Raw genomic sequence first — 19,426 nt, forward strand, 5'->3', positions numbered from 1 at the left:
AAACGAAAGGTGTGGGAGAAGAACAAGGGTAAGAGGGATTTCTTTTTGTAAATTTGAAAAATTAAAAACTTTTAGTGTAAAAACAGAAGAAGTTATATTTACTTTTAATTGCAACCGTTTGATTCATGTGGTAAAATCTGGAGAGTCCGCTGCTTGCTGGCAGCAAGCCGCAAATAAAAATCCCTTTCGTGTTACCAAATCAAAACCGCGCTTATAACCAAAACAGCCGCTACTTTCCCATTTGGAAGATGAAGGGTTTTTTTTTCTTGTCTCTGTTGCAAATCTCATCTCAGGTCGTCTCTCTCCCTCCAGGTTTAGGGTTTTTCCTCCCACTAGACTTAGTGAGCGATTCTTCCCTCATCAACAGAGGCCAGAAGGGATTTGGCGTCTCCTCCATAGTTCGAACCATACCTTACTTGGTCGCCAAGGTTTCCGCGCTCGAGGATATAATTCGCCTTTCCGACTCTGTTTTCCTTCTTCGTTGGAAGTACATTTGAAGGAGCTCCAAGAGAACAACAAGCTAATACAGGTTACACAACTGTACCAGACTGATATGGTTTGATTTAGGTAAGATACGGTTATAGATAATTGGCTCAAATAGTACTGTCTCATTCGTTTTCTTCTGTTTCCTGGGTTAGTGAAGTATGAAGCTGTATCTTTTTCAGTCCATCTATTCCTATAGAACACTCATAATTTATGCGTTAATAATGTGATTGGGATTTTAGTACAATGTTAATATTTTACTTGAAGATTTTGACAAGAAGTTCTTTTGATCCCTTTCTACATCATTTTTTCGGTAAACTGATCCATCTCTACATGTATGATCTGATTTTGTAGCCAATTCTTTTGCCCCCCCAACCCCCTTCTTCCATTCTCTCCTCTTCTCCCGGCTTTCTTTTCCCATGAATGATTTCTTTCTTTTTTTGTGTGAAACCCATGAATGATTTCACAATGTATATGTAATCGACGGTATGATTTTGTTGGTTTCTTCTATTTCTATTTGCATTTGTTTTTTTGTCCTGTGGAGGGGTTCTAGGAAGAGAGAGGCTTCTTAACCGTCATGTTCTGATTTTAGTGTATTGGATTTCAACTAAATTCTGATTTATATTGTTGACATGTTTGTTGTTCTGGAATGGACAATTGGATCTCATTGGAAATACATATCCTAATGGTTATGCTATCAGTTGATACTTGAGCATTGACAAATAACATTGTGAGATATTCAATAACTTCTCTCCTTCTCCATTACTGAAGATCTGTTTGATTACTTCACCCCACACCTTCTTGAGCCTCTTGCTTGGTTGATTAGGTACGTATCTTTAGTTTATGTAAATAATATTGCTTTAAGTTTATGCAACATTTATCTCTTGCCTAATGTTTCCTTTGTGGTTAATGAGATATATTGAGTAGTGCTTTAGATGAAATCCATATAAATGTCTTATCATCGATATTAAATTATATCATATTATGTGAACCTCAAAGAATCCATATAAATCCTTAAAGAATCTCTTCCAGTTACTGAGAGGTTTTGAATGGCCATCAAGACATCATTAACATCCACTGGATATCTAGAGAGCCAATCAGCACCTTTATTAAAATCTCTTCCCACGTAACCAAAATGGACATGACTACATGAAGTGAAGGGTTGGAGAGTTTCTTCAATAAGTAGACTAAGTTTCTCATGATTTTGTGATCCTAGTTCTAACATCTAGATGTACTGCTTTCATAGAATCTGTCTCAACTTGGAGAGGTAGGTTCCTAGTTCTAGTGACATCTTGACACCCTCTCGAATGCCCATTATTTCTACTTCCCATACTTGGCATAAACTTCTTATTGTTTCAACTTAATTAACTGAGGTTACTTGTAAGTCCCATCACTTTTTTGTCTTTTTTTGGTTAACATTGTAAGTCCCATCACATTCCAATGCAGTTCTACACATTGTTTACACCAACCGGGAGGGGTTGTAATAAGAACATAATTTAGGGCAGGGCACTTTGCAGGTGCTCATTACAAATTTTCCATATTTTGCTAGAGCATTGGCAATTGTTTTCATATAGATATTATGATTCCTAATTTGACCTTACTCTTCTTTCCTTTTTTTCCCCTTTTCCTTTTTGAGTTTAAATTATATGACCCTTAGAACTGAACTTACAAAGAAAATTATGATTTTGGCTTGATTAGTAGGGTCTACCCAAAAAAAACAAAACTTGATTAGTAGGATTGTGTGCTGGTCAAATCAATCGGAAAATTAGTTTGAAATCATGTTTCTTTCAATTTTAACTATAAAAGTCAGTGACATTCCTCCGCTCGAGTTTGCGCTTCCTGAGATTTCTTCTCTTTATCTGAAGTGGAAGAGAGACATAGCTAGAGAAGAGAAATTTCTCAGAGAGCACAAATTTTCTTGACGAGAAGAGGGCGCGAACAGTGCAGGTGGGTTTAATTTTCTGTTGGAGTCAATTCCCCATCCCCCCTCCCCCCTTCTCGTTTCTTTTGAGATGGGCTTTCTAGATTAGTAATAGTTGGTTGATCTCTAGTTTATATGTGTGTTTTTTGTTTATTTTTCCGCAGACAAGAATAGTTCAAGTAGGGCAGATTTTATGTCTAGCAAGGGAAATTTTGAAATTCATGAATTCTTCTCTTTTTCTAGAGAAACAACTTCATCATTTTCGTTACAAATTTTCCTTTGTCCGTTCTTCTTGAGCCTTTCTGGCATGTGATATGTTTTTCCTTTGCTGCAGAGAGGCTGAAGAATCGAAGAGTGGATTTGTCATTTTCAAAAATCCGAAGCTCTGGAAATCGAATTACAAAGTTATCTGTATTTCCCAAGTTCCATTACTTATCTATAGTCCATTGCATATTTCTGATAATGAATTGTTGTAATAGCAGCATCAAAAGCTCTCTGGTTAGGACTCTAAGTTTCAAATACCCAAAGCTCCTATTAGTGGAAACATGCTCCAACTTCTCTCAATTGAAAGAGATACATGGCCACTTTATTAGAACCCATACCATTGTGGACACATTTGTATCCAGTCGTTTGATAGCCTTCTGCACAAACCCCACATTTGGAACAAGCTTATTGGATTACGCTCATCGACTATTTTCCCATATTCAGAACCCCAATCTCTTCATCTTCAATGCAATGATTAGAGCATATTCAAGCAGTGAACATCCAGAGCAGGCCTTTCTAATGTATAATGAGCTCCAACAAAGAGACATGCTTCCGGACAATTTGACATTCCCATTTTTGGTTAAATCTTGCTCCCAGTTTGGTTATCTGCAAATGGGTGCACAAGTCCATGGTCAGATCATCAAACACGGATTTGAATTTGATGTGTATGTGCAGAATTCTCTGGTCCACATGTATGCAACATGTGGCGATATAAAGGCGGCAAGCCAAATCTTTTGTAGAATATCTCATTTGGATGTAGTTTCATGGACCTGTATGGTTGCAGGGTACAACAAATGTGGGGACGTGGATTTAGCACGCGAATTGTTCGATAAGATGCCTGAGAGGAACTTGTTTAGCTGGAGTATAATGATCAATGGGTATGCCCGAAATAATCATTTTGACAAAGCTATTGAGCTGTTCCATGTCATGAAGTCTGAAGGTGTAAGAGCAAATGAAGCAGTTATGGTTAGTGTGATATCTTCATGTGCCCATATGGGTGCCTTGGAACAAGGTGAAAGAGCCCATGAATATGTGTTGAGGAATAACCTCAGAGTAACTTTGACCCTTGGGACTGCTCTTGTTGATATGTATGGGCGATGTGGAAGCATTAAGAAAGCCCTCTGTGTTTTTAAACAACTTCAAGAAAGGGACACAATTTGTTGGACGGCAATAATCGCGGGGCTGGCCATGCATGGCCATGCTAAGATGTCACTCCAATATTTCTCAGAGATGCTTAAGACAGGACTGAAACCTAGGGATATTACCTTTACTGCAGTTCTATCTGCTTGTAGCCATGGGGGGTTGGTAGAGAAAGGTTTCCAAATTTTTGAGAGCATGAAAAGAGACTATGGGCTTGAGCCTAGGTTGGAACACTACGGATGCATGGTTGATCTTCTAGGTAGAGGTGGGAAGTTGGAAGAAGCTGAAAAATTCATACTTGAAATGCCTGTGCAACCTAATCCTCCAATTTGGGGGGCATTGCTGGGAGCTTGTCGCATACACAAAAATATAGATATTGGAGAAAGAGTGGGGAAGGTTTTGATTCAATTGCAGTCAGGCCATAGTGGGTACTATGTACTTCTTTCCAACATTTATGCCCGCGCAAACAAGTGGGACAACGTGACACAGTTAAGGCAAATGATGAAAGATAAAGGAGTTAAGAAGCCACCTGGTTACAGCTTGATTGAAATAGGTGGAATTGTTCACTGCTTCACTATTGGAGATAAGTCACACATGGAGATTGAGAAAATAGAGGTAATGTGGGAAGAAATTGTCAAGAGAATAAGGTTGGTGGGATACACAGGTAATACTGTGGATGTATTGTTCGACATAGATGAGGAGGAGAAGGAGATTGCTCTGTACAAGCACAGTGAGAAGCTTGCAATAGCATTTGGCATAATGAAAACTGATGCTCACACAACTATCCGGATTGTTAAGAACCTAAGAGTATGTGAGGATTGCCATACAGTAACCAAGCTTGTCTCCAAGGTCTTTGGCCGCGAGTTAATTGTAAGGGATCGGAATCGGTTCCATCATTTCAAAGGAGGCACCTGTTCTTGCAACGATTATTGGTGAAGAACAGAAAACTTGACATGCTTAGCTGGAATCTTTGTAAGAAGATACATCTGCTCCTCAATTGTTGCTTTTGAGGGCTGGCCTGGGGGGAGGACTAAACTTAGCTTGTGATTTGAGCACAAAGGAAGAGCTCTTTCCCTCTTAAATCAAGTGTGAAGGAAAGAATAACAAGGGAATGCTAACCGAGTATAAATAATGTCAAAACTCATTCCCCTTGGCAGTAAATACACATACAATGTTATACAAGACATAAATACAAGATGTCACAGCAGCTCATTCAAGCATACAGGTCTCCGACACAATAAGAGTAGCAACTTAGCCTTATCCCTACTAATGAAATCACTGAAGGGTGCATTCCAGAGCAAACAAGAATTCCATTGATTTGCAGTCAATTCAGTAATAGTACTATAGGCTTTATGGGAATTCAAGCTCAACGCGGGCGGCAAATTACTATGGATGAATTCAGGCTCCAATTTTGGGTTAGATTAACAACTGCGTGTCCTGGATTTCTCAGCAATATAAAAACCAAAATCTTGCTTGATGACAGAACCTACACTGCTTTGTCAAATGCTTGTTCCAGGGACCATTTGAGGTTGGAAAGTTGATTTGAGTGGAAAATCATTCATCGACTTAGACCAAAAGTTATTTTGGTCTATCTGCTTTTGAATATGAATACAAATTGCTTTGTTTGAAGACGACATTGTTCTTGCCTCCAAAAATAACAGCCTAGATTGGCCGTCACTCCAGTAAATTAACTGATATATAGGTTTTGGGTTTGCAAAATTAGTATCATGGTCAATGTCTTCATTTTTTCATAGAGTGATAGCTACCAAAACAAGCCAAGGGTTCTTGGACATTGCTAGTTGGCTACAACTTACAGAAATTCAGACTCACAAGGCAAAGCCAATGAGTATATCAACAGAAGCAAGGTTCCAGAGTGGCATCTCTTCATTAACCACCACATCACCTCAAAGCAGCATCACAAATGCAGTATTTGGTTGCAATAGAAAGTTAATTTTTAAACCTAGTGTTAGAAATGACACAAAAACAAGCAAAGATTAAGGCAGAGCAACAACACACAATAGACAATATAAAGAAATGAATGACCATATAATCACTCGAATCAAAAGCACTTACCCGTAATGAACAAAACTTCAATCCCAAACATCAAAGTATGCACAAATGAACGATGAGTTGAGGCGTGCAAAGATGTACTATCCTTAAGGTGTTTTATTGCCCTTCAAACACTGCAAACCAGATTGACCTCACAATCTTACCTCTAAGATATAACAACTCCACTATTTTTGAAGTCTAGCACTCTAACCGAATTATTTGCAAAGGAAGCATGAAGGTAATATATAGCACCCAGAGAAAGAAAGGGAAAAACAAAAAACTTTCTAGACACATACTTGGTTCTTTTTGGTATCAATTATCATTCTTAATTATGAGAAATTTTCATTATTTTTAATTGTTTGGTATCTATTATCAGTTTTGCTTTTATTTAAAATAATAGAAAATCCTCCAAAATCCATAATTCACTTTTTGTTAATTATGGATTATGGTGAGAATTTCATTCTCTTCATTTATGCAAAGGTTTACTTAAAATTTTATAGTTAAGATGAGGGTAAAATAGTTAATATACATTCTTTTGTAAAAACCATACTTTTTTCACTTGCTCACTATCATTTTCTAACTATTTTTTATTTTGACATACCAAACTTATTTTTCATTCCATAATTTATTTTTGATAATATTCACAAACCATTTTTTATTATTGACCAATAATGAATTCTTGTACTTATTTCTTTTAAATAGGCATAATACTTTAATAGAGAATGAGAATTGATACCAAAAAGAGCCTTAAGGAAAAACAAAGATTACATAACACTTTTTTTCTACCAAAATGAAACTTATATTAGACACTTCTTACTAACCTTTTTGGAGGCCATAAAAGATTTATACACAATGAAAGGGAAGGGGGGAAGGGGGGGAAGGGGGGGGGGGGGGGACATCCCACCAGACCTAGAACCATGGGCTAAAAAGTTTGCACGTGCGCTGGTTGGACCTATTCGATAACAAAAACCTAAAGACTGAAAACTAGACCTAAGCTTCTGTATTTCATTAAGAATGCCGCAACTTGCCCAATCTAGGGAATGGGCCTGCGTATAAGAGCACTTATAGCAGGCTTACAAGCTAAATGAATGATTAGCTTGGACACCTAGATGGGTTTGTTAATAAAACTCCATCTCTGATTGCCTCTAATTCTAGGCAAAAAGACTCCTACATGATGGTGCTTTTGCAGCAAGAAAACCGCCTTGGTTATCCCATAGAATGCATCTTTGACCCCCTGTTTTACTTTGTTCTCCCACGCTCCATCAACAAACACATGAAAATGAAATTGATCAATTAGTGTATTTGATGAAACAAGCATGGTGAACATCAGCATAAAGGGACCAAAGTGAGTTTATTGTATAACTAAGGAGGGCATTCTTTCATTAAATAAAGCCAAATTCCTGGTTTTCCTTATGGACCAACATAAGGTGCTCCAAATCATGTTCACTGTTCTTAGGTCATTGCCAGGTTAAAATTTTGGGTGGCCAAAATAGATCCAATCATGTATAGACAGACGTGTGAATTCAGTGTTATTAAGCTAGAGAGGGGATGTCCTCCAACATTCCTTTTCATGAGAACAAAAAAGTAATGCATGGACAACAGATTCACAAGAAGATGCACATGTCAAACATCAGGAGAAGAAGAACTCTGCCTATCAAATTAGGTTTGGCTTAATGGTATAGCTTTATGGGCTACTCTCAAAATAAAGTGTTTGATCTTTGGAAGAGTAAGGAGATTTCACATCTCATTCCAACAATGGGTAGAGGTGGAGAATGAGGCCGTATGACCCTGCATCACAGACATAGTTAGACTTTGATAATATGCAGATCTTACAATGAAAACTCCTTCAACATGCTTGGTCCAAATCCAAGAGTCACTAACCTCCTATGAAAGAATGGGTAGTACCAAAATTGCCTCTGCCTCATTGGAAGTAAACAAAGAGGACAGTAAAGACTATCCACTCAAGTGTGTGCCGATCAATCAATTCACTAACACAATTAGGTCCATTTGCCATTGGAGGACTTCTGATCCCCTTATAAGGGAGGGATGGGAGTTAGGGATCACATATGATACACTAAAGTGTGTAGGCCATTACAAATTTGTTTGGCTAGTTCAAAGACAAGTAGGTCCTCATCCACCAATATACTCTTCCAACCCCAAGAATTGCCCCTAGAGAACCCCACTTTTAGGATATCTGATCCTTCAAGTACTTTGTAGAAATAACTCTTCCCATTAAGAGCTGGGATTTTTCAGTAATCTCCAACACTGTTTGGCCAATAAAGCACGAAAAAACTTCCCGGGAAGCCATCTGGTCCTCAAGAATTATCAAGATCAAAATCCCACACCATTCCTTTAATTTCTTCATTAGTGGGCAGATCTTCAAGATATAAACAATCCTCAATTGTCAACACATTAAGAATTACAACCAGAAATGAAGACCCAATATGTACCAACTTTATGACAGTTTTCAAAGAAGCTCACAACATGATCTTGCAATTCATCAGTCACCATCCAAGAACCATCCACTTTTTTCAGAGACTTAACCGTATTTTTAATCCTTCAAAGTTTGGCAGAGAGATTGAAAAATTTAGAATTCTTATCTCCCTCCTGCAACCATCGAACCTTTGCTTTCTGCCAAAGAAGAGAATCTTTGCTTTCCACTGCCTTTGGAAGTCTAGTTTTCAAGACCACCTCATGACCAAAACTTTCATAATTGATACCATACTGATCAATATGTTGTTGTGACGTTTCCAAGTCCTTCTCCACTTGTTACTCTTCAAGAAAGAGGATGGGGAAAGAAATTTTTACCTAAGCTTTGAGACGTTGTTTAACTGGTCCTCACTGTTCTAACACCTGACAATAGGCCTCTCCCAAGCCAACCCGACAACCTCCAAAAAGATTCATCAGTCATCCAAAAATTATTAAACTTGAAAGTGGAGTTCTTTGGTTTCTCACCCCAATCAACAAAGATTAAAATAGGAGAATGATCATATGTCTGCACTGTGAGAGGGAGCTGTTTAGAGTCTTCAAGCTATTCTAACCAATCACTACAAGAAAAGGGTCTTATGGCGGCACCTTGGGTAAGGATATAGCGGTGTTTCTTAAAAACGCCGGTATAAAAACACCGGAGTATGTTAACATATACCGGCGTTTCTACAGAAATGTCGTTGTATGTCAAGATATAATAATGCAAAATGCAGTCATGTGTCAATTTTTTGTTGAACGCCGTTATATGTCAATTTTTAGCAGATTTTTTTTTTAAAACGCCGTCATATGTCAATTTTTCACGGCATTTTTAATAAAATGCTGTCGATGTCGTCATATAGTAAGCGGTGGTATTGTCGGTATTTTGATAAAATGCCATCATATAACCCAAAATGGCGGTGTAAATTACCAAAATTTCCTCCCTCCAAAACAACCCTGCCCTTTTTTGGTTACCAAAACAAAACCGCGCTTGTAACCAAAACAACGCTATTTTCCCGTTTGGAAGATGAAGGTTTTTTTCTTCTCTCTATTGCAAATCTCATCTCAAGTCGTCTCTCTCCCTCTAGGTTTAGGGTTTTTCCTCCCAACAGACTTAATGAGAGATTCTTCCCTCATCTACAAAGGCCAGGAGGGATTTGGTGTCTTCTCCATAGTTCAAACCATATCTTACTTGGTCGTGAAGGTTTCCGCGCTGGAGGATGTAATTCGCCTTTCCGACTCTGTTTCTCTTCTTCGTTGGAAGTACATTTGAAGGAGCTCCAAGAGAACAACAAGCTAATACAGGTTACACAACTGTACCAGACTGATATGGTTTGATTTCGGTAAGATACAGTTATAGATAATTGGCTCAAATAGTACTGTCTCATTCGTTTTCTTCTGTTTCCTGGGTTAGTGAAGTATGAAGCTGTGTTTTTTCAGTCCATCTATTCCTATAGAACACTCAGAATTTGTGTGTTAATAATGTGACTAGGATTTTAGTACAAAGTTAATATTTTACTTGAAGATTTTGACAAGAAGTTCTTTTGATCCCTTTCTACATCATTTTTTCCGGTAAACTGATCCCTCTCTACATGTATGATCTGATTTTGCAGACAATTCTTTTCCCCCCCCCCACCCCCACCCCCCCCCTTCTTCCATTCTCTTCTCTTCTCCCGGCTTTCCTTTCCCATGAATGATTTCTTTCTTTTTTTGTGTGAAAGCCATGAATGATTTCACGATGTATATGTAATCGATGGTATGATTTTGTTGGTTCCTTTTATTTGTATTTGCATTTGTTTTTTTGTCCTGTGGAGGGGTACTGGGAAGAGAGAGGTTTCTTAATCGTCATGTTCTGATTTTAGTGTATTGCATTTCAACTAACTTCTGATTTATATTGTTGACGTGTTTGTTGTTTTGGAATGGACAGTTGGATCTCATTGGATAAACATATCCTAATGGTTATGCTGTCAGTTGATACTTGAGCATTGACAAATAGCATTGTGAGATATTCAATAGCTTCTCTCCTTCTCCAATACTGAAGATCTGCTTGATAACTTCGCCACACCACTTGCTTGAGCCTCTTACTTGGTTGATGCGGTATGTATCTTTAGTTTATGCAAATAATATTGCTTTAAGTTTATGCAGCATTAATCTCTTGCCTAATGTTTCCCTTGTTGTTTAATGAGATATATTGAGTAGTGCTTTACATGAAATCCATATAAATGTCTTATCATCGATATTAGATTATATCATATTATGTGAACTTCAATAGTTTCTCTCATAATGGGAGGGAATATGGTGATGGCTTCTGACTATTGTCTAATGTTGAAGGTTGATTTCTGTGACTACGAGTATGGGAATCACGATATGCTTCAACAACTTATTATGTGATTAGCATGCTTGTAACTGGTGTTTCCAAGAGGCATAGGGGATTAGGAACTGGTGTTTCCATAAGGTTTGGTATGGATGGTAAGATTCCATTTTGAGGGCCCTTAATATGATGGTTTGGAATACACACCCCTTACAAGACCAAGTAGGGTTGTTTGGTCTTTCAGTTCTCTATTTATACATAATAGTTAGTATTTTGGTTTCCAATTAGGTATAAGATCTTTAATTTGATTTGAATTTGTTGATTGGAAGGTTCGAGCTCCATCAATTATTCTCCACCTGCCACTGTTTGTTCTCTGATCTGCTGCCCGAAAATTGCCTTCTAATTATTCTTATATCTGATCCAACAATTGTACACAATCTAACTGCATCGCATTGCTCTGATTCAGTATGATATACATGCTTATTGTGGTTGCATGCCCAGTCTGAAGACAATCCAATTCATCGGTCAAATGGTCTTCTTACTGTTGCACATGTTCACCACCCCTCTTATTTCAACTTTCCCCTGTAGACTGTACTTGTATCTACAATGTTCTGCTTTAGCTTTACTTATGTTCATATAACTTGATGGCCCACACCGGAGAAAGAATGCCGGAAAAGGGGGATATGCTTCAGCATTTTTATGTTTACAATGAGATTTTTCCTATGCTGCTGTTCTTGGTCTCTCTTGTAAACTTGTTGAGCGCAATGTGTTTTGGGGATTTCATGATGATTGGTTTCTTTCTTGATGTTACTTGAAACTAGCGCAAACATTATTGCCCACTAGAATAATCCTGAGACTATGCAGGATTAATATGTTAAACTTTGAAATATTATTTGTTCACCTTGAACACTGTTGCAAGGCCTTTCAAATATTAGGTTTATCACCCAATATATTAACACAAGGATAATTTACATTCTAAAAAGCTATTAAATCGTTTTAATTTAGTTTAATAATCTCTTAAACTTCAGTTGATTTCGACAATATAATCCTTAGATTTAGACTTAAAGAGTGAAAAAAATGAGCATGACTTGATATTAAAAGACAAAAGAAAATACAACTATTTTGCCTTGGATTGCAATTATTACAGCAGTCTGGAAAAAATATTAATTCAAAACTTGTGAATGGGCATTGTTTGGTTGGTGAACTCCACATTCTCCTCTACTCATCGAAGCTACCAATCACAGCAGATTTATTTTTATGTCCAAGCAAATTTTCTAAGTTTTCATGATATGCCATGAAGTCAACACTTTCTTATACTTTGACTAAAAACTTTGCTTTTCATCGACCTCAATTGGTCCATCATTGGATTCATCACCTGTAGCAAATACTTTAATGGACTTGACTTGAAAAGTTTGGTTTAGATGAGGATTGTAATTAGTCATTATTGGTTCACCTAGGAGTTCTCTAAAGTATATATCCTATAGTAGAAACAACCATTCATGAACTATTAAAAAGCTATGAAAAGACAAGAAAAAAAAAACTATGCATAAAACAATGTAAATCGCAGAACCACAATTATAATTTCACGCACAGATTTATGTGCTTCTACATAATTTCCCACACAAACTTATGGGCTTTCTCAAAATTTCCTATGTTAGATGAGATTTGTTAAGCCATCATTAGAGTGTTACATTGCTTACCCTCACACCTTAAAAATGTTAATTTTTCATTTTTAGACCTCAATTATATGCAGTGTGCTTTTCAGCAGTCTAGAGAGAGACTGCCTCTTTACATAGTATACTCAGTACATGTCCCTAGTGGTTGCATGCTTCATTGTGAAAAATATTTTGAAAAGACTCTTCAGTTAGATGATAAAACTGAATTAGTGTTTGGAGTGTTTGGACCATTTGCAACAGTGACAATTGATCTGAAATTTGATGAATATTATGGGGTTTTTCCCATTAAAGTGGCTGCTAATAGCTAGGCTTGAAGGCTTTCAGAGATCTGAGGCTATCTATTACTGAGAACCATTGGTTGTGGAGTTATGGATACATAATCTAGAATTGTTAGTATCAAAACTCAGCCCATTGTAGCAAACTTAGATCATTGAAGTTGAGTCACAACATTTATTTATGCCAAATTTTTGTTGGTTGGGGCTAGTTGTTGTGTGTATGCTAAATGTTGATTAGCAAATCTGAAAATAACTCTTGTATTTATACACAATGTAGGATTACATCAACAATAATAGACCCACTTATATCTTGGCAGTTGGCTTAACACTTATATCTGTTTGTTCTTAATTATTTCTGAAAAATAGGGCTAAAATTGTCACTTTTAAGATTTGAAAATAGGGCTAAAATTGATTTTTCATGTATGTTTCATATATTCCCTTCATGGTTATGATGTATTAGAACGAAGTTTAATTGATCTTGTGATAGGTATTCAACTGAGCTGATCTCCCATTTAATTGATAGAAGTTGGATTTGAAAATCACGGGATTGTGGATTCCGTGCAAGCGATACATATGAAGGTGGTGTTAATGGATTCCTTGATTTTGCATTTTCTAGAGTAACCTTAGGAGAGAAGATTCCATGCCCATGTGTAAATTGCACCAACCATTGACTAGGAACATGAGATGAAGTGTTTGAACACTTGATGGTTGATGGAATTATGGTTGGTTACATGTTTTGGAGTTCCCATGGGGAAATTAGATACTCATTTACCACAACAACAGAGAATAATGTGATTAGTGAAGAAGATCAAGGCATTGTTAACATGAATGACATACTTCATAATGCATTTCCTAGTCAAACTATTACAGAACATAGTGTTAATACGACGAATGAACACATGGATGGATTAAGACATGAATAAAAAAAAAAATGGGAGAGATTGATAAAAGTAGTAGAGATGGCATTATTTCCAAACTGCAAGGGAGTTCACTGTGGCACTATACTACATAAAGTGTTTATGTTGTTGGAGTGACAAGTCTTTCTCTATGTTGTTGTATTTATTTGTTAAATAAAACATTACCACATCACAATACTTTGTCAAAATCTTTATATGAAGCAAATAAGATGGTTAAGAATTTAGGACTTAGTTACAATAATATTGATGCATGTCCAAATGATTGCATCTTAGATTTAAAAAATGCATTTAATGAACAATCCCGTTTTAAGTGTAGTACATCTAGGTATGAAGGTAAGAAGAATGCTCTGGCAAAAGTATTATGTCACTTTCCTTTGATACCAAGATTTCAAAGGTTATATAGGTCATCTATAACTTCATCTGAAATGAGATGGCATAAAGATGGATGCATAAATGATGAGAAAATACGTCATCTTCTAGATGCAGAAGCATAGAAGAATTTTGATAGATTACATCGATCTTTTAGTGTTGATCTGCGGAATATAAGGTTAGGGCTTGAAAGTGATTGATTTGATCCAAATGGTATGGACCGTTTACATAGCATTTAGCCAGTTGTTGTGGTGCTTTATAATCTATCACCATGGAAGTGTATGAAACAACCTTCATTCATATTGACATTATTGATTCCAGGGCCAAATCAGCCTGGAAACAATATAGATGTTTATTTACAGCTTTAGATAGATGAATTGAACTTATTGTGGGATGGTGTTGAGACATATGATTCGTTGAATAAAGAATCATTTAATTTATGTGCATGCCTCTTATAGACGATCAATGACTTTTCAACATATGCTAATCTTTCAGGTTGGAGCACAAAGAAAGCATTGGCATGCCCTTGTTGCAACAAGGATACTAGTTCAACATGGCTGAAACATAGTTGCTAATATATATTGTTAACAATGCTGCCCAGCTATTGCTATTATAATTTTGGGAGTTGTGTTTTGGAGTGTCTCTTTAATTTGTTGGTTGGTGAACTCAATTGGGCCAAAAGAAAGAAAGATAAAGAAGGAGCAAGTGATGTATTAATATCTCCAAAAATGGCAGATCTAATAGAAAGGCTGGAACTGAGTGAAACATTAAGTTTTCTACCTCTTTGCTTTTGCTTTTGCTTTCAATTAGTCAAATCCAATCCTTTCTTTTTCATATACATATTGATTATTGAACGGTTTAGATGGGCGTGAGATCCGATGCATCTCATCTCTTCTGTTGTGTTCAGATCTATAAAAAGCTCACTCACTGATTGGACTCTAGAGAACTTCAGAATTTGAGGTTGGTGCAAGTGAGGGTGTCACACCCCACCCAACTAGATCCTGTCATACTCAAATACCCGTGGGGGTGATACATTGCAAGACCTGGGATTAGTGACAATTCCATACAACATATGATATAGTATAATTAAAAGGACAATAATAAATCAAGATCAAATATAAAGTTATCAAATCCAAAATTAAATTACAATCATCATTGTCTAAGAGCAAATAAATTCAACATCAGAGTTTGAAAAGGAAAGCTAATCACTTGCAGTGGAAAACTCTAATGGAAAGCAACTCCATCGGAACAATCTTGACATGAACATGAAGCATCATGTGCATCCACGTCTTCTTTGATCATACCCTCATGGTAACTTCCTGACATAGGATCCTCCATAGGAGTGGGGTCTTCATAACCTATAGAAAAGTCTAAAAAAATATACACAAATAAAGGATTGAGTTCTACAGAACTTAGTGAGGTTAATTAACATCCATGTCATGCATTCATCCATAATTTCCTTATCATATTCATAAGATTACCATGTAATTAATAATATAAATAAAATGATGCATGATTATGATATGATGTTCTAACTCTATCATATAGTCTCTATGGTAAACACGCATTAAGTTTAAACACCAATCTCCTTTAGGCGGTTTCAGTCACTCTCCCTTAACAAGAGACGTCTTTTGGGTTCTTCATGGTTGTTGGGTAGAAGTTTTGTCAAGTCATGGTTGAGGTATAGGTCACCACTCTCTCATATTACTGTTTGGTATGAGATTTGGCGCATGTCGAGGATAATCCTAGGCTCAATGCAAAATCATACGGTCTCGTACTACATATGGTCCAGATACTTCCCCTTTGGCACCAACCAACTTGGTTCATTATCCTATATCTCCCCTTATGCCTAGTGCCCTTTTGGTTTGATACCTTCCCACCTATGAATGGAATCCTAAACGGGATGCATCTTTTGGATCCCATTCCTTAACTCAGTGGTCATCCAAATATAATGGACAGGATGCTCTCCATGTCCTCTCACGGGTTGGTTATCGGTCTTGAACGCCCAAGAGCCCTTGTCTATTATATGCAACCCTACCGCTCTATGATGATAGTGGACTTTGCTGACCTAGCCACTAACATCACGAGTTAATCGACTTCAACACCCCTACTGGAAGGGTAGTAGTACTCATAGGGATTCCTAGCCCAACACTTCTAGACATCTATTATTCATGCAATTTGGTCTAGATGCAATCATATAAGTTCATTACTATAATGGGCGAACCCACAACCCTAGTTTGTAATATATGATAAAAAGAATAATCTAATTTTATAATTTCATATCAATAGTTTAAGATTTAAAAATAAAAGAAAAACTCAATCCATCCAATCTCATCCATCTCATATTGTTTTCATATCACTAATTTTAAGGTTTCAACATAAAAAGGAAACTCATTCTTTCCAATCTTACCTTCCGTTCGTGCAAAGTGACACATAAACACATTAAGGTAGATAGAAATTTACAGCAATTTATATCAACAACAAAATTTAAAATAGCAACAATTAATTATAGAAAACATAATTAGTCATTCCTCCTCACCTTTCAATTTGATTCCTTTCTCAATTTCACAATTTTGGCTCACAAGAGTCAGTGATTAAACTCACAAAAATTTCATAATCAAATAAGAAGATTAATAGACAAAAATTAAAATTCAATTGGGTTTCAAAAGAGTTCTCAAAATCTCCCAACAAAAACCCAATCTGAAAACTAGGTTCAAACTTGTTGTTTTCAACCTAGTTTGGCGAAAAGTCACTATTTCGGCACCAATTCAAAGTCGAATTGAAACAAAACTTTGGGAAAGTCTAATTGGCAGAAATAGAATTTTAAGAGTACATTCAATTTGATCCAATTCACTCTAGATCAAAAAGCCCCAAATTTGGCTCTCCTAAATCGCCCGTGGGCGTCTCAAAGAGTCAAAATCCGAAATCTTTTGTAAGAATTCGCACCAACAACTCTCATACTAAAGAGAAACTTCAACTCAAGAATTCAAGAGCTTCCAAAAACCTAACATGCTTCCACCACCGCAAACCCACAAAAGAAGAGAAGAGAAACCTCACACAACTATGTTTAAAGAGAAGGGTTTAAGAATTCTCACCTTTCTTAACGTTCTCGCAACAATCCGAGTCACAAAGCACATTCAATTGGATGGGATCTACTCTTTTCCTTGGTTTCTCCTCTTCCCAAAGCCTTAGCCTCGTTCTAGCATTATAAAATGCGTTTAGAGGTGAGTTAAAACATAAAATAGGGTCTTAAAACCCGGAATCCCGATTCGATCCTGTAGTTGGAAAAGGGATGGGGGGGGGGGTTGGGTCACCCATCCGGCCACTCAACCGGCCACTCAACCGGTCCATGTTTGGACCCCCATTCGGAATCCCATTTTGGTGATTTTTGGCTTGAAAGAAAGGTCTTTCGATTATCTATATTTGGATACCTTAAACCTTATCAATTGGACCCTCCATTGCTGGTCTACGGACGTCAAAATCGTCTTTTAACTCCTTCATGACTAACCTTCTCTTTCCTTCTAAACTCCTGGAGAGATATCGAGTCATCACTAGGGTCATCCACCAATATTGGGTCAAATTTTGAACCTTCGGGCTTGACTCCAATGGCCCATAGTTGTTGTCAACTGGAAACCACAGGTTAAAGGGTTAGAAATCCGGGGGATTTCATAGGGGGTTTCTATTTTGCTAGGGAAAATCATTAATTTTGGTATGATGTCTACATCAATTTGATGGGATCATAAATTGAAATTATGGTCATATGATGGTCTCATTATGAGGAAATAAGATCAATTTATTTGAATATTGAAATAGATAAGGAGTTGTTTCAATATTGAAAATCTATCATGAACTAACCTTGAAAGTGTTATTTGGAATGTTTAGAAATAACTAAAAGCAAAATTTGCCATTTCATCTCTACATCTGTCTATTTTGAATTAGTCAATCTAACAAATCATATGGTCCATTTATGCAAGTAAGGACACTCATGGCTATGTTGGTGCTGATTTTGCTGCTCAATGTACTGAAGCTGCTCTATGAGAAAAGATGGATGTTATTGACTTGGGAGATGAAATCATTGATGTTGAGATACTAAACTCTATGGTTGTATATCATGAGTTTCTTGGGTTTCTATTTGACACTTTTTTCTTTAGCCCAATCCCCACATTTTGATAAGTCTTATAACTACCACATGAATTTCTTTGATTGGACCAATTATAATAAGTTTTATTTTATTAGATAATCCAATGAAAGTATGGTTCTTGGTCCAACATTAGAATATGGCTCTTTTTGGGAACCAATTTTTTTTTTTAAAAAAATAAAAAAACATTGAAAACGTCGGCATAAGTCACATATGACGGCATTTATAAAAAACGCCAGCAAATAAAATGAACTCTAATGTCTATAAACGGCGTTTCCAAGATGCCACAAAAAAGAACTAATAATGGCATTTCCAAGAAATGCCGACAATAGAATGGCACTTTGCTTTCCAACAAGAACGTTTAATAAACACCACAAATATAACATATAGTAGCATTTTGTGTAAATGCTTGCAATTTAGAACACTATAACGGCGTTTCACAAATGCCAGGAAATCCGTCGTCGTAAGTCACCATCATCGGCGTTTGCTTTTAGTGCCACTGTTGTAATATGGTGGTGCTTTTGCCGACACTTTTTCCAACATTTTTTAAGGGTGGGAAAGGTTTTCAGCGGCATTTTTAGACTTATGGCTGCATTTCCAAAATGCCGTTGTAGGTCAATTTTCTTGTAGTGAATCAACATTACATATACTTCTATCTAGAATAGAAGGAGCATTCCCATGTCTACACCGATTCAACAATGTAAACTTTCTTCCTGATGAAGGAATCTCTAGTAGCTCACAAACATCTATTGTAGCTTGAAAGTCAAATGTGGAACCCAGCTGAAATCTACCTAATCCCTTCTTTTCAAAGGCCCGTAACATTGCATTAGAGTCTCCCATGACCAAAAAAAGGTAAACTGGAGAAAGGAAGAGCACCAAGTTCCCCCCATAAACATATGTGATCTGATTGATCAGAGCATGCATGAACCACAAATAATCCAAATTGAAGACCTTGCCACAAGAATTGAAGCAAGAGTTGTTGGTTAGAAGAAGAAAGAACAATTGGTTGTTGTAAATCTCGCTTCCAAATGACCCATTGGTTTGGAACTTCGTCACTCTGGAAATTATAAACAAAACTTGATGAATACCCCAATCGATTAAGTAAAAGAATTGGTCATTTATTGACATCTGCTTTTGGTTCAACGACACAAAACAATGTCCAGATGGTGAGGGTCATCAACAATTGTTTAAGAGCCCTCCTACCAACCACATTGCCGATGCCGTGAATGATCCAAAAGAAAACCTTCATAGAAAAGGTTTTGAGAACTACACGATCCTCTTCCATAGAGAGGCTGTCTACCTGAGTTAAGTCTTTCCCAAGGGCTGCATCAACATTCTTGAATGCCTCTATCATGGATCCCTTTTTGCTCATTGCCACTTTCTTGACAGTTTGAGATTTCTTTGGGCGACCTGGCTTACA

At 36.9% G+C, this 19,426-nt stretch overlaps 1 protein-coding gene across 6 annotated transcripts; it reads left to right on the top strand.

Annotated features, from left to right (window-relative positions):
* The first annotated feature begins 223 nt into the window (after window positions 1–223).
* Window positions 224–15,186, top strand: LOC149024441 (pentatricopeptide repeat-containing protein At5g06540-like). 6 transcript variants are annotated; one of them, XR_016171643.1, is made up of 4 exons: window positions 224–567; window positions 1,185–1,309; window positions 10,248–10,417; window positions 10,652–15,185. XR_016171643.1 is itself a non-coding variant. In XM_089144675.1 (3 exons), the coding sequence occupies exon 3, from the start codon at window positions 2,867–2,869 to the stop codon at window positions 4,742–4,744; it is 1,878 nt and encodes a 625-aa protein (XP_089000801.1). In that variant the 5' UTR covers window positions 224–567; window positions 1,185–1,309; window positions 2,349–2,866; the 3' UTR covers window positions 4,745–6,712. The 6 variants fall into 6 exon arrangements, 3 of the variants coding, with proteins under 3 accessions (XP_089000801.1, XP_089000802.1, XP_089000803.1); XR_016171645.1 differs by having other exon boundaries at window positions 14,364–15,182; XM_089144675.1 differs by lacking the exons at window positions 10,248–10,417; window positions 10,652–15,185 and adding an exon at window positions 2,349–6,712.
* Window positions 15,187–19,426: the final 4,240 nt, after the last annotated feature.

The sequence above is a fragment of the Hakea prostrata genome, chromosome 2, assembly GCF_041222555.1.
Source record: "Hakea prostrata isolate BN-2017 chromosome 2, UWA_Hpros_2, whole genome shotgun sequence".
Taxonomy (NCBI): domain Eukaryota; kingdom Viridiplantae; phylum Streptophyta; class Magnoliopsida; order Proteales; family Proteaceae; genus Hakea; species Hakea prostrata.

Coding starts and splice junctions, on each gene's coding strand:
- LOC149024441 (XM_089144675.1), top strand. CDS start 2,867: ATGAATTGTTGTAATAGCAGCATCAAAAGCTCTCTGGTTAGGACTCTA.